Raw genomic sequence first — 16,686 nt, forward strand, 5'->3', positions numbered from 1 at the left:
GGACTTTTTCACCTTAACTGCATGTTGTGTTTTCACAGAGTAGATAGGAGGTGGAGGTAGAAACAAACTAAAAATGTAATTAGTAAAATATCTAAAGTATGTACAGCCACCAGTTTCTCTAGTATTGATAACAACTGCAGGCACTTAGAAAAAAGCTGTACATGTTTTCAATTTTTGTAACCTAAAGTAGTCCAAAAAATTAAACTTTTGTCATTTCTTTTTTTTAAAATTTTTTACACTATTTTCTCTGTGTGATGCTGCACAGAGGACAGTTGAGTTCTTTCTACTTGTAGTGATGGTTGTTCTGTTTCCATAGAGGTGCAGCACTTTTTAAAGCAGAAGTAAAAATAAAACAGGAGCGAAAAAACATCCAGAAACTGCCTGGAGTTCAAAGGTTTAATGTGTAAGGCATGGCCTGGCTGTTACGATAACTTTAAGTTGTTAAAACACACTTTAACTCTTCTTCTCCTCTTTCTTCATGTGTCCGTCCATCCCTCCCCTCCTCCTCCAGACCCCTTACAGTCAGTGTTGCAGACTCTGGAGAGGCAGCACGAGGAGGAGAAGCGCTGTGCTCTGGAGCGTCAGAGGCTGATGTACGAACACGAGCTGCAGCAGCTCCGCCAGCGACTCACCCCTGAGAAACCCTCCCACCTCCTGGAACCATCAGGCCTCCCGGTCGGTGCCACTGCCATCACATCGCCCAGCTCCCAGAAACGCGTGCGGCGCTGGAGCGAGGACAGGTAGCGCTCAGCTACACCATGTTTCCCATCGGTCGGATTAGTCCAGAAACTCTCTGTAGAACTTGTGCTTGTGTGTTTTTCGTGGTGCAGAGAGGCGATGATGACTCGCAGCCTGCGGCGTCTTCGGGAGCAGATACTTCGAGCCAAGCTGTTGGCCCAGGAGGCCGGTTTCATCGCAGAGGAGCTCAGCAAGAGGACGGAGTATCTGGTGACTCTGCAGATACCTGCCGCCAACTTGGATGCCAACAGGAAGGTGGGGAGTCTGTTTGAGTGTTCATAGATAGATAGATAGATAGATAGATAGATAGATAGATAGATAGATAGATAGATAGATAGATAGATAGATAGATACTTTATTCAGCTCCTTGACAAATTCAAGGTATCCAGCAGCTTACACATGTTACATACAAGGTAGATAAAGAAACAGTGTACAGAAGAGCGTGCAATTAACATGCAAACCGTGCTGATTGGAAAAATAGCAATAAGGTGGCAACAAAGGTATTGGTATTTACAAAAAAGGTGCAAAAAACTGCTAGTATTTACAAAAAAAATGGAGTATTATATAGTACATATAATACAGTAGTAACACTGGTTTTTATAGGAAATGTCTGTAATTAGTAAAAACTAATCTTCCAAACAGAACCACCAGCAGAAATATACAGTCAAAGCAGAAAGATTGGGGACTGTTTGACTGACAGATCAAATGTGCAGATGCAGAGCTGATGAGCCACATTGTGCAGTTTCAAATCTCTACTAGTTGGTTCTTGTCCTGTTCAATTATTGTAAACCAAATGTTGTCTGTAAGAAAAGTTAAACAAACTGCTGTGCTCTCAGTGTAGGATTTTTAAAAACATATATATATTGGGGCGCCCGTATAGCTCACCTGGTTGAGCGGGCGACCCATGAACAGGGGCTACAGTCCCCGACGCAGTGGTTGTGAGTTCGAATCCCGCTCACGACCCTTTGCTGCAGGTCTCTCCCTCACTCTTCTCCCCCCTTTCCTGTCTCTCTCCACTGCTCTACATAAAGGCAAAAGCCCAAAAAAATATATTTGAAAAAAAAAAACATATATATACACCGTATGCTTTGCTTTTTAAAGTGATTTTTTCATGACAGCAAATAAACAACAGTGTTGTGTTGTTGGTGTGGTGTCGCTGCAGCGTGACGCGGTGCTGAGCGAACCGGCCATCCAGGTCCGCCGTAAAGGTAAAGGGAAGCAGATCTGGGCTCTGGAGAAGATGGAGAACAGGCTGGTGGACATGAAGGAGCTCTACCAAGAGTGGAAGGACTTTGATGAAGATAATCCTGTGAGTGGGGAGATGGACAGATACTGTATTAAACAAAAGGGGGGAAAAGAAAAGAAAATGCTAAGATGTAAAGATTCAGTTGATATCTGTTGTGGTTTATCTGCTGCTGATTAAATGCTCAAATGTTTAATAGCAGGGATGTAACAGTGTAAATGTAGGTGTGTGTGTATATATACAGATGACCAAACATGATGCCGTTTGTTGAGGAAAAATTAGAACACAAAAAAATGTTGATGGATCAGAAGATTTTTAGTTTATAACCTTCAAGTGTATTTGCAAGAGGAGTTCAGTAGGAGCCTGCAGTCAAACAGATGAATAATTCATGGCTCTCACTGCCTTTCTTTCTGTTCTTTGTGTTTTGTTTTTTCCAGGTGATGCGGTCCTACTTCAAACGTGCCGACCCGTTCTTCGACGAGCAGGAGAATCACAGTCTGATCGGTGTGGCCAACGTTTTCCTGGCCTGCTTGTTCTACGACGTCAAGCTGCAGTATGCAGTGCCCATCATCAACCAGAAGGGAGAGGTAGGAGCCCACTGCAGGCCACAGATGAGCTTGTTTTTTTTTATGTGTACAGTTGTGTCATTTATGCACTGTCTGTGAGTCTGTATGTCTGCAGAGTGATTATATTCAAATGTAGTTGTTCTGCCCCTCACAAAATACACACACTTCAAGCATAGGTGGTGAAGGGAAGAAATCGACTTTGTCAGCGTCTGGCTGCTTGTTGTTGTGGTTGTTTATTGCACTTTTGAAGAGTTGTTTGTGTTTTCACTCAAACATAAGATTTACAGGCCGCAGGGTCTTAGTTATGTTATTATATTGATTATGTTAATCTCTTTAATTAAAAACACTGCCCTAGTACATATTATAGCCAGGTAAGGAAATGTTTATCTCATCTTTGTAGAGTTTTAATCCTTCATATGTAAATTACTCAGGTAAAATCACACCATAATTAGCACGAATATGTCCTAACCGCAATATCTAAACTTGTGAATTTAGGACACCAATCATTATATTTATTACTGGAAAGCACTTTGGCTCAACAGCTGTTTTAAATGTGGTTTATAAAGGCTTAACTTCCTGACTTGGTAGTTTGCTAAAATACTTTCATGTCAACAAAAACGACTCATTAAGAGAACAGCTGATCAAACTACAAATGAAACTTGAGTCCAGATTCACTTTTTTTTTAAATGGCAATGTGTTGTTTTACAGCAACGTCTCCCTTCACTATAGTGAGCCCTAATACTCCTTTATTACTTCATGGACATCTGTTATGTTTTTTAAGATTTAGTGCTTAGGCCTCAGGGGAAAATTAGGTTTGGGACATAGTGGAACATTTTGCGATATTTTTCCGAGGAGTTGGTGGAGACCAAAACAGAGCTAAAAGGAGAGTGAATGCTGGACTGTAGTTTGTCAGGTGACCAGAAAAAAGACTCCAAATGAATGATAATATAGGTACATATCTGCTGGCAGCTGGGTGCTAACAGTTTTGCTATAAATATATTTATGTACAGCTTTAGTTACTTGGTTACTGAGGGTGATTTGACATAATGGTGAATAAAAGAAACTTTAACAATACAACACTTTGTTAAAGACGTTTAACAACCAGCTGTTTCTTTTTGGCTTCTTACAAAAAGCAGTGTAGTCGGCTCACGTAACAGATGTCTACGTATTGTTAACAGTAACATTAAATAGTGTTTTTTTTTTTTTCCCTCTAAACTTCTCACATTTCAATACATTTTTAAATGATCTTAACAAAAATCTAAAGTTAGAGGAAAAAAATCCAAAAACTGAAAACAGATTTATGTATCAGAACTTTTTTTTTTCCTTCTTTCTCATGCAGTAATCATCTGATGAGCTCTCAGAAAACTCTCGTGGTGCTTTTACTTTAATACTTTAACTACATTTTCATGCTAGTACCTCTGTACTTTACATGCAAGACTTGCTCACTTACATGTAGTAGAATATTTTACACTTTATATATGTATATTTATCCTTCCTTTCACATTATTGTTTTTAACTTGTGTATTGCCGCCACAAAAGGATGCTACAATAATATTTCACTACTGTAACACTGTCTTTTTAACTTTGCTTCCACAGTGACAATAAAGAACCATTCTATTCTATTCTATTTTTCAGATTACGTCAGATTAACTAATCATATCAGCAACTTTATGACATGAAGCTTCAGTGACCAAGAAACACTGAATTTGAGGAGTAAAATAAAACTAAAAAAAAAAAAAACGAATAACATTCTGGTTTCCTGCCAAAGTGATTAACAGCAATACGCGTGTTTCTGTGTGTTTGTCAGGTTGCGGGTCGGCTGCATGTGGAGGTGTGGAGAGGCACCGAGAGCACTGAGGAGGAAGGTGCAGCACAAACCGACACTCAGCTGAGCAACACAGACGGAGACGCACAGGAGCGAAAACTGGACTGTGTGGTGAGAAAATTCAGTTTCATTAACAAGTCTGTTCTTTCTAAATGAGCCAAATCTAAGAAAACATTCAGGAAACCCCCCCCCCGTCTGATAATCTGAGTCATTATACCCGCTCACTGGGACACATAAATCACGATCCTGCATGGAGTCGCTGTTCGATTAACGCGAATACAACTTCAGCTGAAGGTATTTCTGGTGGGAAAATAGTGCCAAATCAATAACGGATCCTGCAGGCAGTCAGATTGTTGTTTCTGTCTTGATTTTCTTCACCTCGCTGTGAAGTGAAACATGATAAGTTTAATTAACTGTGAGTCAGCTTCCTATCCCGGTTGCCTTTTGCTTGCGTATTTTTTTTTGATATGATGAAATCCTCAGGAGATCTTTGCAATGAATTCTTACATATTTAGGACACTCTTTGCTGACTTTAAAGGAGAGCTGACCGTATTACTTTTACAGACTCACACAAACACATTTCTGAAGCAGGCAATTAAAATGCTTTATTCCAACTTCTGTTCATGTTTTCGTGGTGTTTGGCTGCAGCCAGTGATCAGTACCGTTGTGTCCTGAGATACAGACTACAATCCATTCTCGGAACCACAGTTTCTGGGCATTTTTTTTTGGTCCTCTTCCCATTTTGCTCACTTCATTCACTACAATATAGAGCTGTGTACCTCTATGGAAACAGCACAGCCATGACTAGAAGTAGAGAGAACTCAGAAATGTGTTTTGTGCAGTATGACACAGTTATAAAGCCATGAATCATTAAAAATTAAGAAAAAAAAAAAATTAAATATCTTTAGTTTATTAAAATTGGGAAAACCTGGGATCAGCATGACGCCCACAGTTGTATCCAACACTAAAAAACAATAGCAATTCTGCACACGATTTTAGTCTTTACATTTTTAAGTTGTGTCCATCCCATCAGCCCTGTGATAAACACATCCAGCAGCTTTGTCATATGTCTTTGGATTTTTGATAAGGGGGCTGCTGGTTGTAGCTTTGTCAAACATGTCTTCTTAGTTGCGCTGAGGAGCGCAGAATTTCGGATTTTTTAAAGAATCTGGTTCGTGGTAGCACTTTTATTTTTGCCGAATTTTTAAATGGACATGAATGATTTGGAAGACATATGAATTTGGTTGGAGGTAATGATTTTTTACGAGTTCATTTTTGGTAAATTTTTGAAGTTGACATGAAGAAAAAAGGGATTTTAATGAAGTATCACAAGTTTTAGCTTAGATTTGATAATTTTTTTTGACAGAACTGGACATCACACATGATTATTGCAAGAACTATCTACAAGTTGAAAATTCACTGATTCTTTCTGTTTTTACAGTTTAGGACTTTAACAAATAGTGTAATTTTGCAGATTATTATTTTTTTATAACATGCTATTCAAACCTGTCGGCACAGGTTAGGGTTCAGAGGGTTACATTTCTGTTTATGTTTCAGTGGTGTCTCAGCAGCAACAACTCTAAAATGTTCTGTAATGTTGAATGCCGTGGCTCAAACCAGCTGAATCTGCAATTAAAATGGTGGTATTTGCTTATTTCTGTGTAACTGGATGCATTTCTTCCTTTCATATCTCGCAGGTGAAACTCCTCCAGGCCACCGGTCTTCCTCGCCATTTGTCCAACTTCGTCTTCTGTCAGTATCACTTCTGGGGGCAGGAGGAGCCGGTGTTCACAGCTCCAGAGGTGGCGCCGTCGAGCTCGTCGTCTGCCTCCAGAGACCCTCAGTGCACTGTGGTGTTTGACAGCGCCAAGGTAAATAGTTTTTGTGGTAAACAACAACAACAAGGGTGGTGATACAACATCAAGTGAGAGACGGTCACCACTAATAGAGAATGTGACTCTCCACCCTGTGCTCGTGTCTGTTCAGGAGCTGTCTGTGCCAGTATCAGAGGACTTTGTGGAGTTTCTGGCTGAGGGGGCGGTGGCCATTGAAGTGTACGGCCACAAACAGGCCAACCATCGCAGGAACCTGGCACTGTGGGACCTGGGAGTGATTCAAGCCAAGACCAGATCCCTCAGAGAGAGGTCCAGTGATGCAAACACTTCACCTTAAAAGCAGCACACAGACAGCGCCTGCATTATTGGGAAAAGGGAGATTTCGGGGGGGAAACATTTTCACACGAGGACATCAAAAACAGAGCAGATGGTGTAAACCAGCAGCCTGGATCTGTGTGATGTAGGGCTGAGTTTAACTGTCTGATTGCCAGCAAAAAAAATTAAATATTTAGTGTGCTGATATTCTAAAATCCTTAGAGCATGTTCGAAAACATTTGCAGTAGCTAGGAGTTATGAAACTAATAATGAAAAAAGTATTTTTGCTCAATTCATACAGAAGCACAATTTGGAGGCATTTTACCAAACTCTCTAAGCAGGTAGTTCTTTGAAGTGTTAGACTTTGAAGTGTATAATGTACACCAAGGTTCACAGTGTAGCCCTTTGGCAGCTCGTGTACAAGAAATGAATCTGGTGTACATTCTGTTCTAAGAGATGTTGTTTGAGCTACATAATATTGGCACAGCTGTCAGCTTCAAATCTGAAAACTTTACAAAGAGCTTGCATTTATTAGTATTTATTAGTTCCTGTTTTGTTGTTTCTTTTTTAATCTGAGCAGTCTACTGAAAAAGAAGAATCCCACACACTGTTTTCTTTTGAATTCTTCAGCTGTAGATGGAGGAAGTGAAGCTTTTGTCTCTGTTGCTCATTGCATTACATGACAATAGGCTGCATTATCTCTGCACCCTTGGCAGCCAACTAATTGTAAATTTAGACTCATTTCTATCCGTTGTTATTGTGCTACATGCTCAGAATCCGTGCCTGGAGGACGCATAGAACAACAACTGTGGAGCAGATGGATATGTTTACCCATTAAAACTTGTTCAAAAAATAGACACGGTGCAATCAGAAGATTCAGAGACTGTGCCTATAAAAAATCCAAAACAGTACCTAATGTATATTTGGCTGCCATCCTCATCAGAATAGTCTCCTTAAGCAGCCATGGACTCTCTGCTCCCAGTGCTCATGTGACACATGTAACCTCTCCTGGAAGTCACACCCTGTAAACATTGCAAAGCGCCATCAATAATCAGTGCTTAATCTTTCTAGGAGACAAATCTAGTGAGTACCGAAGAAGGAGAGTGACGTTTGTGTTGTTGTCACCAAAAAAACCTGTCCTGCGATTAGACAGCTAGAGTACATACATGCCATCACTTCCGAGTTCAGGTCACCTGAATGTTCTCCTCAGGATGTCACAGCAGCACGTCATTGTGGTCCAAAGAATTTACAATAGTGATATCATTGCAGTATTTATAGAAAATCATTTTCTGTGTATCATTGCTATCAGTACCAGCATTTTCCAACACCCTTACTGTATGTAATCAAAAATTAATTCTGCCTTGTCCCGGTGGTCCGTTCTCTCTGCAGGTGGAGCGAGGTGACCCGTCGGCTGGAGCTGTGGGTGCAGCTGATGGAGCTGAATGAGGCGGGAGAGTTTACACCTGTAGAAGTTCAGCCTGCTAAAGACGTCCGCACGGGGGGAATATTCCAGCTCAGACAGGTATTAAGGATCTTTGTAGATCTTCACAGTTTATTTGTGGGTTTAAATAGATAGGAGCACAGTTAGAAGGTAAGGAGTACAAAAGGGGGCTGCAGCACACTTTGACTCACTTTGAATGTGACATTGACTCTGATGAAGAAACAATAGCACTGAAACATTCGTGTGTTTGCATAAAGAAAGACTGTTGTGCTTACAGCCCTCTTTGAACCCTGAAAATGTTGCTGTCCTCCAGCTGAGAAGCACCAGTTTCTGCTGCATTTCGCTTGAGAATGTGCAGAAAACTCTGTTTCCCTGTTTAAAAGGTTACTTTCCAAGTATGCAAGCACTGTTCATTCTGGGGCTTTGCAGCTTTAATTTGTCATAATCAGGAGCCTTCCCTGCACTGTGCTGGCTGCCACTCCAATATCTACTGGGAGTAAACATGAAGAAGTGAATTATCTCTATCTAGTCTTGCCAGAACTATCCTGTGATGTAAATCTATACCTGCAGGGTCAGTCTCGTCGGGTCCAGGTGGAGGTGCGATCGGTGCCAGACTCCGGCACTATGCCCCTCATCACAGCCTCCATCCTCTCTGTGTCTATCGGAGACGTAAAAGTCCAACAGATGCGCCCCTCCAAAAATGATCCACCATGGGTGAGGCTGTCTTTCTTCAGACTCCACATATTGCAGATTTTTTTTTTTCTTCCCAAATGTGCATATTTAACTGTTTCTCTCTCTGTTTAAACTTTAGGGTGGGGATGAGGAAATGGACAGCTATCAAGTAAGTAAATCATCAGCAAAAACATCATGATGTGTCCGTTTGTTTGTAACAGAGAAAATGGGCTACGTCTGTCTGGCTAACATGAAGTGTGAATCCCTGCCATTGTTTGTGTTTGCAGGAGGTGGACCTGGAGAGGATGAGGGAGCAGTGGTTGGTCACACTCACCCAGAGACAAGAGTATCTGGATCAACAGCTGCAGAAGATAGTTTCAAAAGCAGGTACAGCTGTACAACCCTGATAAAAAAAATACTGAACTCTGAGCACAAATCTGATGTGGAAACACAAGTGATGAGTAACAGCAACGTCTGTGCCATTCTGCTTTGAAAGCTCAACTAGGACTTAATTTTTCTCCCTTTTATTAAGATGTATTTGACAGCGTATCGTTTTTGCAGCACAAGAGCTGCTTTTCTTCACTCATCTGTCACTAACTGACAGTGATGTACAGTTTGAGTCAGTATAGAGACACAATGGAGCAAATGTAGACTCGTTGTCAGCACTTCCAGCATGAATGGAAAGCACTTACATTGTTAATGACTGATGAGGGGTTGGATGACAGTTATCATAAGTCTTATGCTGCTCCCTGTCTGCAAAACCCTCCATCTTTAAGAGCAGAGACTAAACAATTTTTTGCCATTAGTTGTTTTTCTGAAGTTTTTGTGTTTGTTTGTCCACGTAAACTCATGTAGATAAGTCAGAGGACGATGTTGAAAGAGAATCTCAGCTGCTGGAGTGTCGTCTGACCCTCACAGAGGAACGAAACGCTGTTCTGGTGCCGTCGGCCGGCAGCGGCATCCCTGGCGCGCCAGTAGAGAGGTGTGTGTGGAATATGTTTTCAGTGTTTGTTTGTTGATTGTCCAAAAAACTACAAGGCCAAATTTCATGAATCTCAGTGGAGAGGTGGAGAAAGAGCAACGACAGAACCCATTGAACCCCCATAAGCATCACTTCCTGTAATATAGCAAGTTTTGCAGTATGACACAGTTATTATGCTGGAAACCAGTCTGATTATTCATTTTACAAACTTTTTTTTTTCTTTTTAATCTCCACATGCTATAACTAAGCTATATGACAGGCCTATTTGTGTTACAACCTTTACAACTTGGTGGTTTTCATGCTTCTCTGCACATCAACTCTAGAAAGATTTCACCATGCTGAATGTTTCTTCCAACAACTTGCTCCTCTGTGTACTGTTTTTAAACCATGCTGTGTTTATTTTATTGATTGAGGACATTTTATTTCTCTCTCAAGCTCACAGTTTTGTTTTGTTTTTTACCATATCTGGTGCAAACGGTTTATTTGTGCAGAATTTTTTTTCCAGTCAGTGCATCCAAACACCATTGAAAAGTTGAAAATGTGAGAACTTCTTTTGTTTTTCCAGGTTTCAGCTCTTATCAGGGCTTTTTTCGTTGTTATTATTTTAAGAAAACATGTCTTTCAAACCTGCTGGTGAGTTTTAGGGTTCAGAAGGTTATATTTTGGTGGGGATCCAGATCCTAGCAACATGTTGCAGAAACGATAAGGTCAAATTTAACTAAACTTTGAAGCGAGGTAGAGCAACAAATGTTTTTGGTGATTTGCTTCCATCACTTTCTTCAAAGCTGCAAGATACAGCGTTGGTCTTGGCGGAGGACTGCACGCTCTGAGTGCATTTCCTGTTTATGTTTCTCTAATTCTATCTTCTGGGAAAGGGGCTTTAGTTTGAGAACACTCTGGAACCCCCCTGTTAAAACCAACCGTTGGAAATTCAGCATTGGTAAAACAGGAGCGCTGGATACCTCGTCCTCACCTCCACACTTCAGAGACAAATATGTACTACATTTATCTGACAGCTTAGTTAGTAGATAAAAGGGTTCAAAACATATAGTTAGTTTGGAAGATATACATGGTTATAGAACAAACTACTGCATAGTACATACAGTTCATGCATGTTGCTGGTAGAGCTTATGTACTCTTCACTAAAATTTGAAGGCATTTGCTGTACTTATGATGTATTTATAGCTTTGCAGTGATTTCATTTAACTATACAAATTACTTAAATACCACTGAAATTCACATTATTTTCCCACTAATCGTTTGTTAGCTAATAATGTTGAACACTGTCTATACATAAGTTTTGTTAGTACCTACATACACTGAACACAATTCCACATCTTACTGCGTCATATCTCAAATTTCAATGCAAGAAGTGGCTGTTAGACTATTATTAGAAAACTGAGGTGAAAATTCACGTTTGATCTGACTAAACTGTAACCTTCTGTTTTCTTCATCTCTAGTCAGAAATAGTACATTTAATCTAACATTTCATCCCCAACTATCTTCTATTCATCACATCCATTTAGTTGGGTGTTAATTGTGAAGCATTGCTAGAAATGAGCCATTTTGTAACTGAATCAGCATCTAATTTAACTGAGAATGAGTCGAGGGAGCTATCACCCCCTCTGTATCATGAACTAGGTGTTTAATCAGTGTTTCTCTGCAGGGTTCCTGTACCTGGAATGGAAACACACATTCCCGTCCTGTTCCTGGATCTCAGTGGTATGTTGTTCTCACTGTCTTTTGTGGCTGAAATTTGGCAAAAACCCTTCTGTTCTTTTAATAGCCAGTGAACCTAATGGCTTTTCTGTGTTTGTTTTCCCACAAGCTGATGATTTCCAGTCCAACCTTTCTGCCCCGCTGGCCGGGGGCCTGGATGCGCTGCTCAGCGGGGAAGACGATGACGAGTTCTTTGACCTTCACATCGTTAAACACTGCGACCCAGAGGTAAGGAAACCGTAGGAGACTGTGTCCTCTAGTTTTATCTACAAGTCACAAATTTGCACCCTGGAGTTTGCTAATTCCAGTTTGGAGATAATATGATAAAATGTCTAAACAACTGCCAACCAATGAGTCACTGCAAATAGCTGATCTGCTACAGAGCCTATAAAAAGTATTCGCCCCGTTGGAATTGTCCCCTTTTATTGCTTTCCAACATTGAGTCGTGGTCAATTTAGTTTGGATTTTTTCACAAGAGCTTACAAAAAAAAAAAAGACCATCAGACTAGACGCTGTGTTTGGCAGTCACACGTGAGGCATGGTGGTGGCAGCATCATAATGTGAGGCTGCTTTTTGGCAGCAGGCCCTGGAAGTTTGTAAAGATTGAGGGTAAAATGAATGCAGCAAAGTAAAGAGATATCCTGATGTAGTCTGCAAGACAACCGCAACTTGGTAAGACGTTTGTTTTCCACCCAAACAATGACCCAAAACTGCACAGAAATAGTTTAAAGACAACAAGGTGAATGTTCTGGCGTGGCTGAGTCAGAGCCAAGACCTCAGTCCGTTTCAGAATTTGTGCCTGGATTTGAAAAGGGCTGTTTACTCAAAATCGCTGTGCAACTTGACAGTTTTGCAAAGAAGAAAGGCGTAAAATTTCAGTGTCCAGACTGTGTAAGGCTGATTGAAACCTTGCCTAAAGCTGTAATCTCAGCCACAAGTACTTCTACCAAATACTGACTTCAGTGAGGTAAATACTTATGCAGTCACTAGTTTTATATTTTATATTTTTAATTAATTACTACATTCTTGTCCAAAAGCCAAATGAAATAGGCCATAATTCAATGTTGAAAAGCAATTAAAGGCTAAAACTGGTGCAGAATGAAGAGGTTTCTTAAGGTTTTACTATCCCCTGCTTTTTGAATGCAATCCAGGTGAAGGTGGAGGCGTCTTGGGACTCGACAGTCCACGAGTGCTCCCAGCTGAGTCGCGTGACGTCCACCGACCAGAGGGTCTACCTGACGGTCCGCGCTGTGATCCAGCTGAGCCACCCGGCCCACATGCAGCTGGTCCTCAGGAAGCGCATTTGTGTCAACGTCAGCGGGAGACAGGTGGGTGGCCCCGAGGCATGATGGGTAGGGGGCGAGCCGACACAATATGTTTGCTTTCTCCCTTTCATAGTCACGTGTCCACTAACTCGGAGGGGAGCTGATTTGAGGGAACAATTGCATGTTTGTTTGGCAGGGTTTTGCCCAAAGCCTGCTGAGGAGGATGTCTCAGCGCAGCACCATCCCCGGCTGTGGAGTCACCTTTGAAATTGTTTCTAACATCCCAGGCGTAAGTATAGAGTGTTATGTTTTTTATAGAAAGGGAAATAAAAGAAGCTTTCATTGTGGTGCGAGGACATATTGACTTCTTGTGGGGGGTATAAACAGACAAACAGAGTCCTATTGTTTTTTTTGTTGTTTTTTTTTTTCCAGCTAACAGATCTGAGAAGAAGTTTACTGGTCAGAGGCTCATTATCAGTTTATCTGTTGTTTATTTAGCTGTAATTACATTTCTGCTACAGTGCAGCTCATAGATTTTATCTGTAGCTATTTTATGATTGCCGTAGAAGCTTGAGAAAGACTTAAGATAAAGCCTTTTTAATGGACATCAACATTTTGTGAGGGATGCGAAACATTTTGTTAGGTGGTAATATGATAGGTGGGATAATAATAAATCCCCAGGGGGGTGAATTAAGGTTCTGTCTCCTACCTTCTGTATTTTAACCCCCTGTAGGATATCCACGGTCCAGAGGACAGGGAGATGCTGGCCAGGCTGGCTGCCAGCGCCGAGGACGACCAATCAGCCGACAGCGAGGCAGCCATAGAGAAATACCTCCGCAGCATCCTGGCTGTGGAGAACGTCCTCACTCTGGACAGACTCAGACAGGTCAGAGAATACACCTGATATATGAGTCTCTCCTTTAAAATCGCAATAAATCACCGCAGTATTCATCATTTGGCTCATTCGCCATCCCCTGAATGTCTGAGCAGTCACTCATTTCACTGTTTCCCTTTTGATTGATGTTTCTTTGGAGCATGAGCATAATTAAATCCTCATTGTCGTCTTCGCTCCTCGTGCAATTTGGGAAACTCATCCAGAGCCAGAATGGGAACACGTTTCCTGTCCGTTCTGCCAAAAGAAGAAACAGATAGAGCTAATTAATCATTAATCCGCGTAACACAAAGCATCCAAACAGAGACACGAAGTGACAGTGTTTCTACAAATCGCACAATTAGAAATGCTTACAGAACGTGTTTGTGTATGTGTGTGTGTGTGTGTTTGTGTAGGAGGTAGCTGTAAGAGAACAGCTGGCAGTCAGAGGAAAAGCCGCCAGACGCTGCCTGAGCTCTCCAGACTTCAACCGGGTAAGAGGCCTCAAGTTGGACTCTAATGATCCTGCTCTTCACATTAACGGGCTGCTTCGGTTTATTTATTTTTTTCTCATACTGAGGTTATAGCGTGTAACAGGTTGTGATATTAATGCACTTATGAGACTTCAGATCATCGTTTCCCTCATTCTTAAACACAGGCTCTCAGACTGTTTCCCTGGAGGTTTGGGTTAACATTACTTCAGGCCACATGTAGGCAACTGTTTATATTCTGGGGTTCAGTCATTGTTTGTTTTTGTAGCTCATTTCTTAACTATTAACCAGTCTCTTAACCCATCTAACTAACACCTAACCACTCAACCCTCTAACCTGTTAACTAGCTGTCAGGCAGCTGTCTGGATCTCTACTCCTCCACTCATAGGCTCAGTGACTTTAAGGTGAGATACATGTTACATGTGCTAATCTTATTTATACCAACATAAAATTTCTTATGCACTCCTGTTTTTCACATGTACTTTCTGTTTATGCCTTTTTCTTTTTACTAATTTGCATGTCTTGATCTATAATACAGAATAAAATGACTCAAAGGAATAAAGTACTCTTCTAGAAATGATGATTTCTGCTGGTTAACGGTGATGCAGAACTTTTGTTTGGGTGAATTATGGTGTCTTTTGAAGCTACAGTGATTAACAAAACATTACAAGTAAATTGGCAATAAATTCTCAATCAGATTCTATTTGTGTAACATCTTTCATGCATGTTAATGTTGTATTTAAAGTGACTGATAACAAGACAGCACAAATACAAACCCTAAATGGAGAGCAGAGGATGTGAAGAGTAGCAAAATTAAATAATAAAATACAAAATAAAAGATATTAAAACATTTTGCAACAGGAAAAATAAGTATTAGATAAATGGCAATAAAGCATTCTAATGCAGAAAGGTTAAATATGACAAATTACTGTAATTTTCTCTGACTTTTTTTCCCCCTTTAAACTTCTTTTAATGTAAAATACTGGGGAGTTTGACCTTTCTAGGCCTGTAAAACGGTCAGAACAGCATGAAAAGGCAGCATCACAATTCAGCTGCGTCACCTGCATACAAAAGCAACTTTTGCTCTTGAGAGCTGGAGGGGGAGTCATTTTAAAGGAGGAAAAAAATAGATACAATCATGATGCACTCAGACAAAATCCAAAGCTGTAACATGACAGCAAACGGGTAACTAATTAGCGTCACTAGTTTTGAATAAAAATGAAATTGGGATGTTTTAAATATGGATATCTACACATTGAATTGGGTAAATTGTGAAAAATCTCAAAATCGTGGATACATGGTTGGAAAATCCAGCTCAATCTCATGTTTAAGTTATTAAATAGGTAGAAGTAACAGATGAATGATGAAAAACCTCAACAGCTGCTGTACAAAAACAAATGCCCATGAGAGTTTTTGCAGTTCCCTCAGGTCACCAATAGATGCTGCTAAAGGTCACATATTATTGAAACGCTCCTGTAAGCCACATGTGTGTCCTCCCCTGCAGGGCTGGGAGAGTCATCAGGACCTTTCCGTGTTTCCTCCTCCTCCATCCAGACGAACGCTGCCCAGCTCTATATCCCAGAACCTGAACCCCGAGACAGGTACGACTGATAAAACCTTTATCTCCTAATGGATTCTTTCTCTGGCTTTGAAGTATCCCCCCCCCTCCTTTTCCCTTTGCTGCCTTTAATGTCATCAGCTCTGTTTCTGATGCTTTACCCGGTGGCCAACTATATCTATCCTTTAGCTGTGAATCTCAATTTGGCACTTGTTTTCTTCTTTGCCAACACATTTCTCGGTTTCCCTCCTCCCTGCCTCCAAAACCTTATCAGTTCATGCTCTTTTTTTCCCCCCTCTGCTGCCCTTGTTTTCTCCATCTCTGCTCCTGCAACTTCTTCTTCTTTTTCTTCTTCTTTTCTCCATCAGTGCATTCAGGCTTTGCTGCATCTTATCTCCCTCCAGTGAAGGCCGTACCCAAGCTGCTGAAGTCGCTGCTTCCTGGTGGGAAGGAAGATAGTCGGGACCAGACAGCTGTCCATCAGCAGGTACACTCATTCAGTCAGCTCGCCGTGTTCTGGATTTAGGCTCGTATTCTGCTCGCCGCCTTATCAGGGATTTAAAGTTTACGTGCATCGCTGCAACCTGAATCTAAATGTCCCCTCTAACTCATCAGCGCCAAGTCCTATTTCATCTGTTACCATGGAAACAGAGCTTATGTAGATGGAAACACAAATAATAAATAGATAAAGAATATAAATGCCTCAGTGCTCAAGATGAGTGCTTTTTCACAAGTAAATAAACAAGGAATGGAAAAAAAAAAGTGTAGCTTTGTGTCGCCCTTACATCTTGTGGTTTTAAGGTTTTGAGACAGAATTCTTTTCAAATAAACCATGCTGTAATCAACAAACATTTTCGTTTAGACAAAAGAATTCAGTGAGTAAAGCATGAAGGGAGGTTTGTTTTGTTGGACTACATACACATAACAGAACACCAAACTGGAAGCGTAGAGTTAAAAATTGGTAGAGATAAGAAAGATATCTTTTACGACTTGTGAGCAACAATACTCAGTGATTTAAGACTGTTGTATAACTATAAGAAGGCGTCGTGCATTGACAGTATAACACAACATCTGTTAAGGTGCTGTGTGTGAAAGTCACATTTACTTGATGTCATTAGAGCACCACCATGGTTACACCCTTCCTTTGCATTTCAATTGCAACCAC

General features: G+C 40.8%; 1 protein-coding gene across 1 annotated transcript in view; it reads left to right on the top strand.

Annotated features, from left to right (window-relative positions):
* LOC103362996 (kinesin-like protein KIF13B) overlaps window positions 1–16,686 on the top strand; it is a 53,846-nt gene that overhangs the window by 26,941 nt on the left and 10,219 nt on the right. Inside the window, exons 18-38 of the mRNA XM_008289563.1 lie at window positions 512–740; window positions 831–993; window positions 1,901–2,047; window positions 2,419–2,568; window positions 4,355–4,483; window positions 6,070–6,243; window positions 6,359–6,516; window positions 7,912–8,044; window positions 8,534–8,677; window positions 8,775–8,804; window positions 8,923–9,022; window positions 9,491–9,617; window positions 11,284–11,339; window positions 11,446–11,564; window positions 12,488–12,664; window positions 12,798–12,890; window positions 13,335–13,487; window positions 13,889–13,966; window positions 14,311–14,367; window positions 15,468–15,564; window positions 15,926–16,008. Coding sequence (XP_008287785.1) covers window positions 512–740; window positions 831–993; window positions 1,901–2,047; window positions 2,419–2,568; window positions 4,355–4,483; window positions 6,070–6,243; window positions 6,359–6,516; window positions 7,912–8,044; window positions 8,534–8,677; window positions 8,775–8,804; window positions 8,923–9,022; window positions 9,491–9,617; window positions 11,284–11,339; window positions 11,446–11,564; window positions 12,488–12,664; window positions 12,798–12,890; window positions 13,335–13,487; window positions 13,889–13,966; window positions 14,311–14,367; window positions 15,468–15,564; window positions 15,926–16,008 — 2,597 coding nt within the window. The remainder of the gene's footprint in view (window positions 1–511; window positions 741–830; window positions 994–1,900; window positions 2,048–2,418; window positions 2,569–4,354; window positions 4,484–6,069; window positions 6,244–6,358; window positions 6,517–7,911; window positions 8,045–8,533; window positions 8,678–8,774; window positions 8,805–8,922; window positions 9,023–9,490; window positions 9,618–11,283; window positions 11,340–11,445; window positions 11,565–12,487; window positions 12,665–12,797; window positions 12,891–13,334; window positions 13,488–13,888; window positions 13,967–14,310; window positions 14,368–15,467; window positions 15,565–15,925; window positions 16,009–16,686) is intronic.

Source organism: Stegastes partitus, unplaced genomic scaffold (assembly GCF_000690725.1).
Source record: "Stegastes partitus isolate 25-593 unplaced genomic scaffold, Stegastes_partitus-1.0.2 Scaffold621, whole genome shotgun sequence".
NCBI lineage: Eukaryota > Metazoa > Chordata > Actinopteri > Pomacentridae > Stegastes > Stegastes partitus.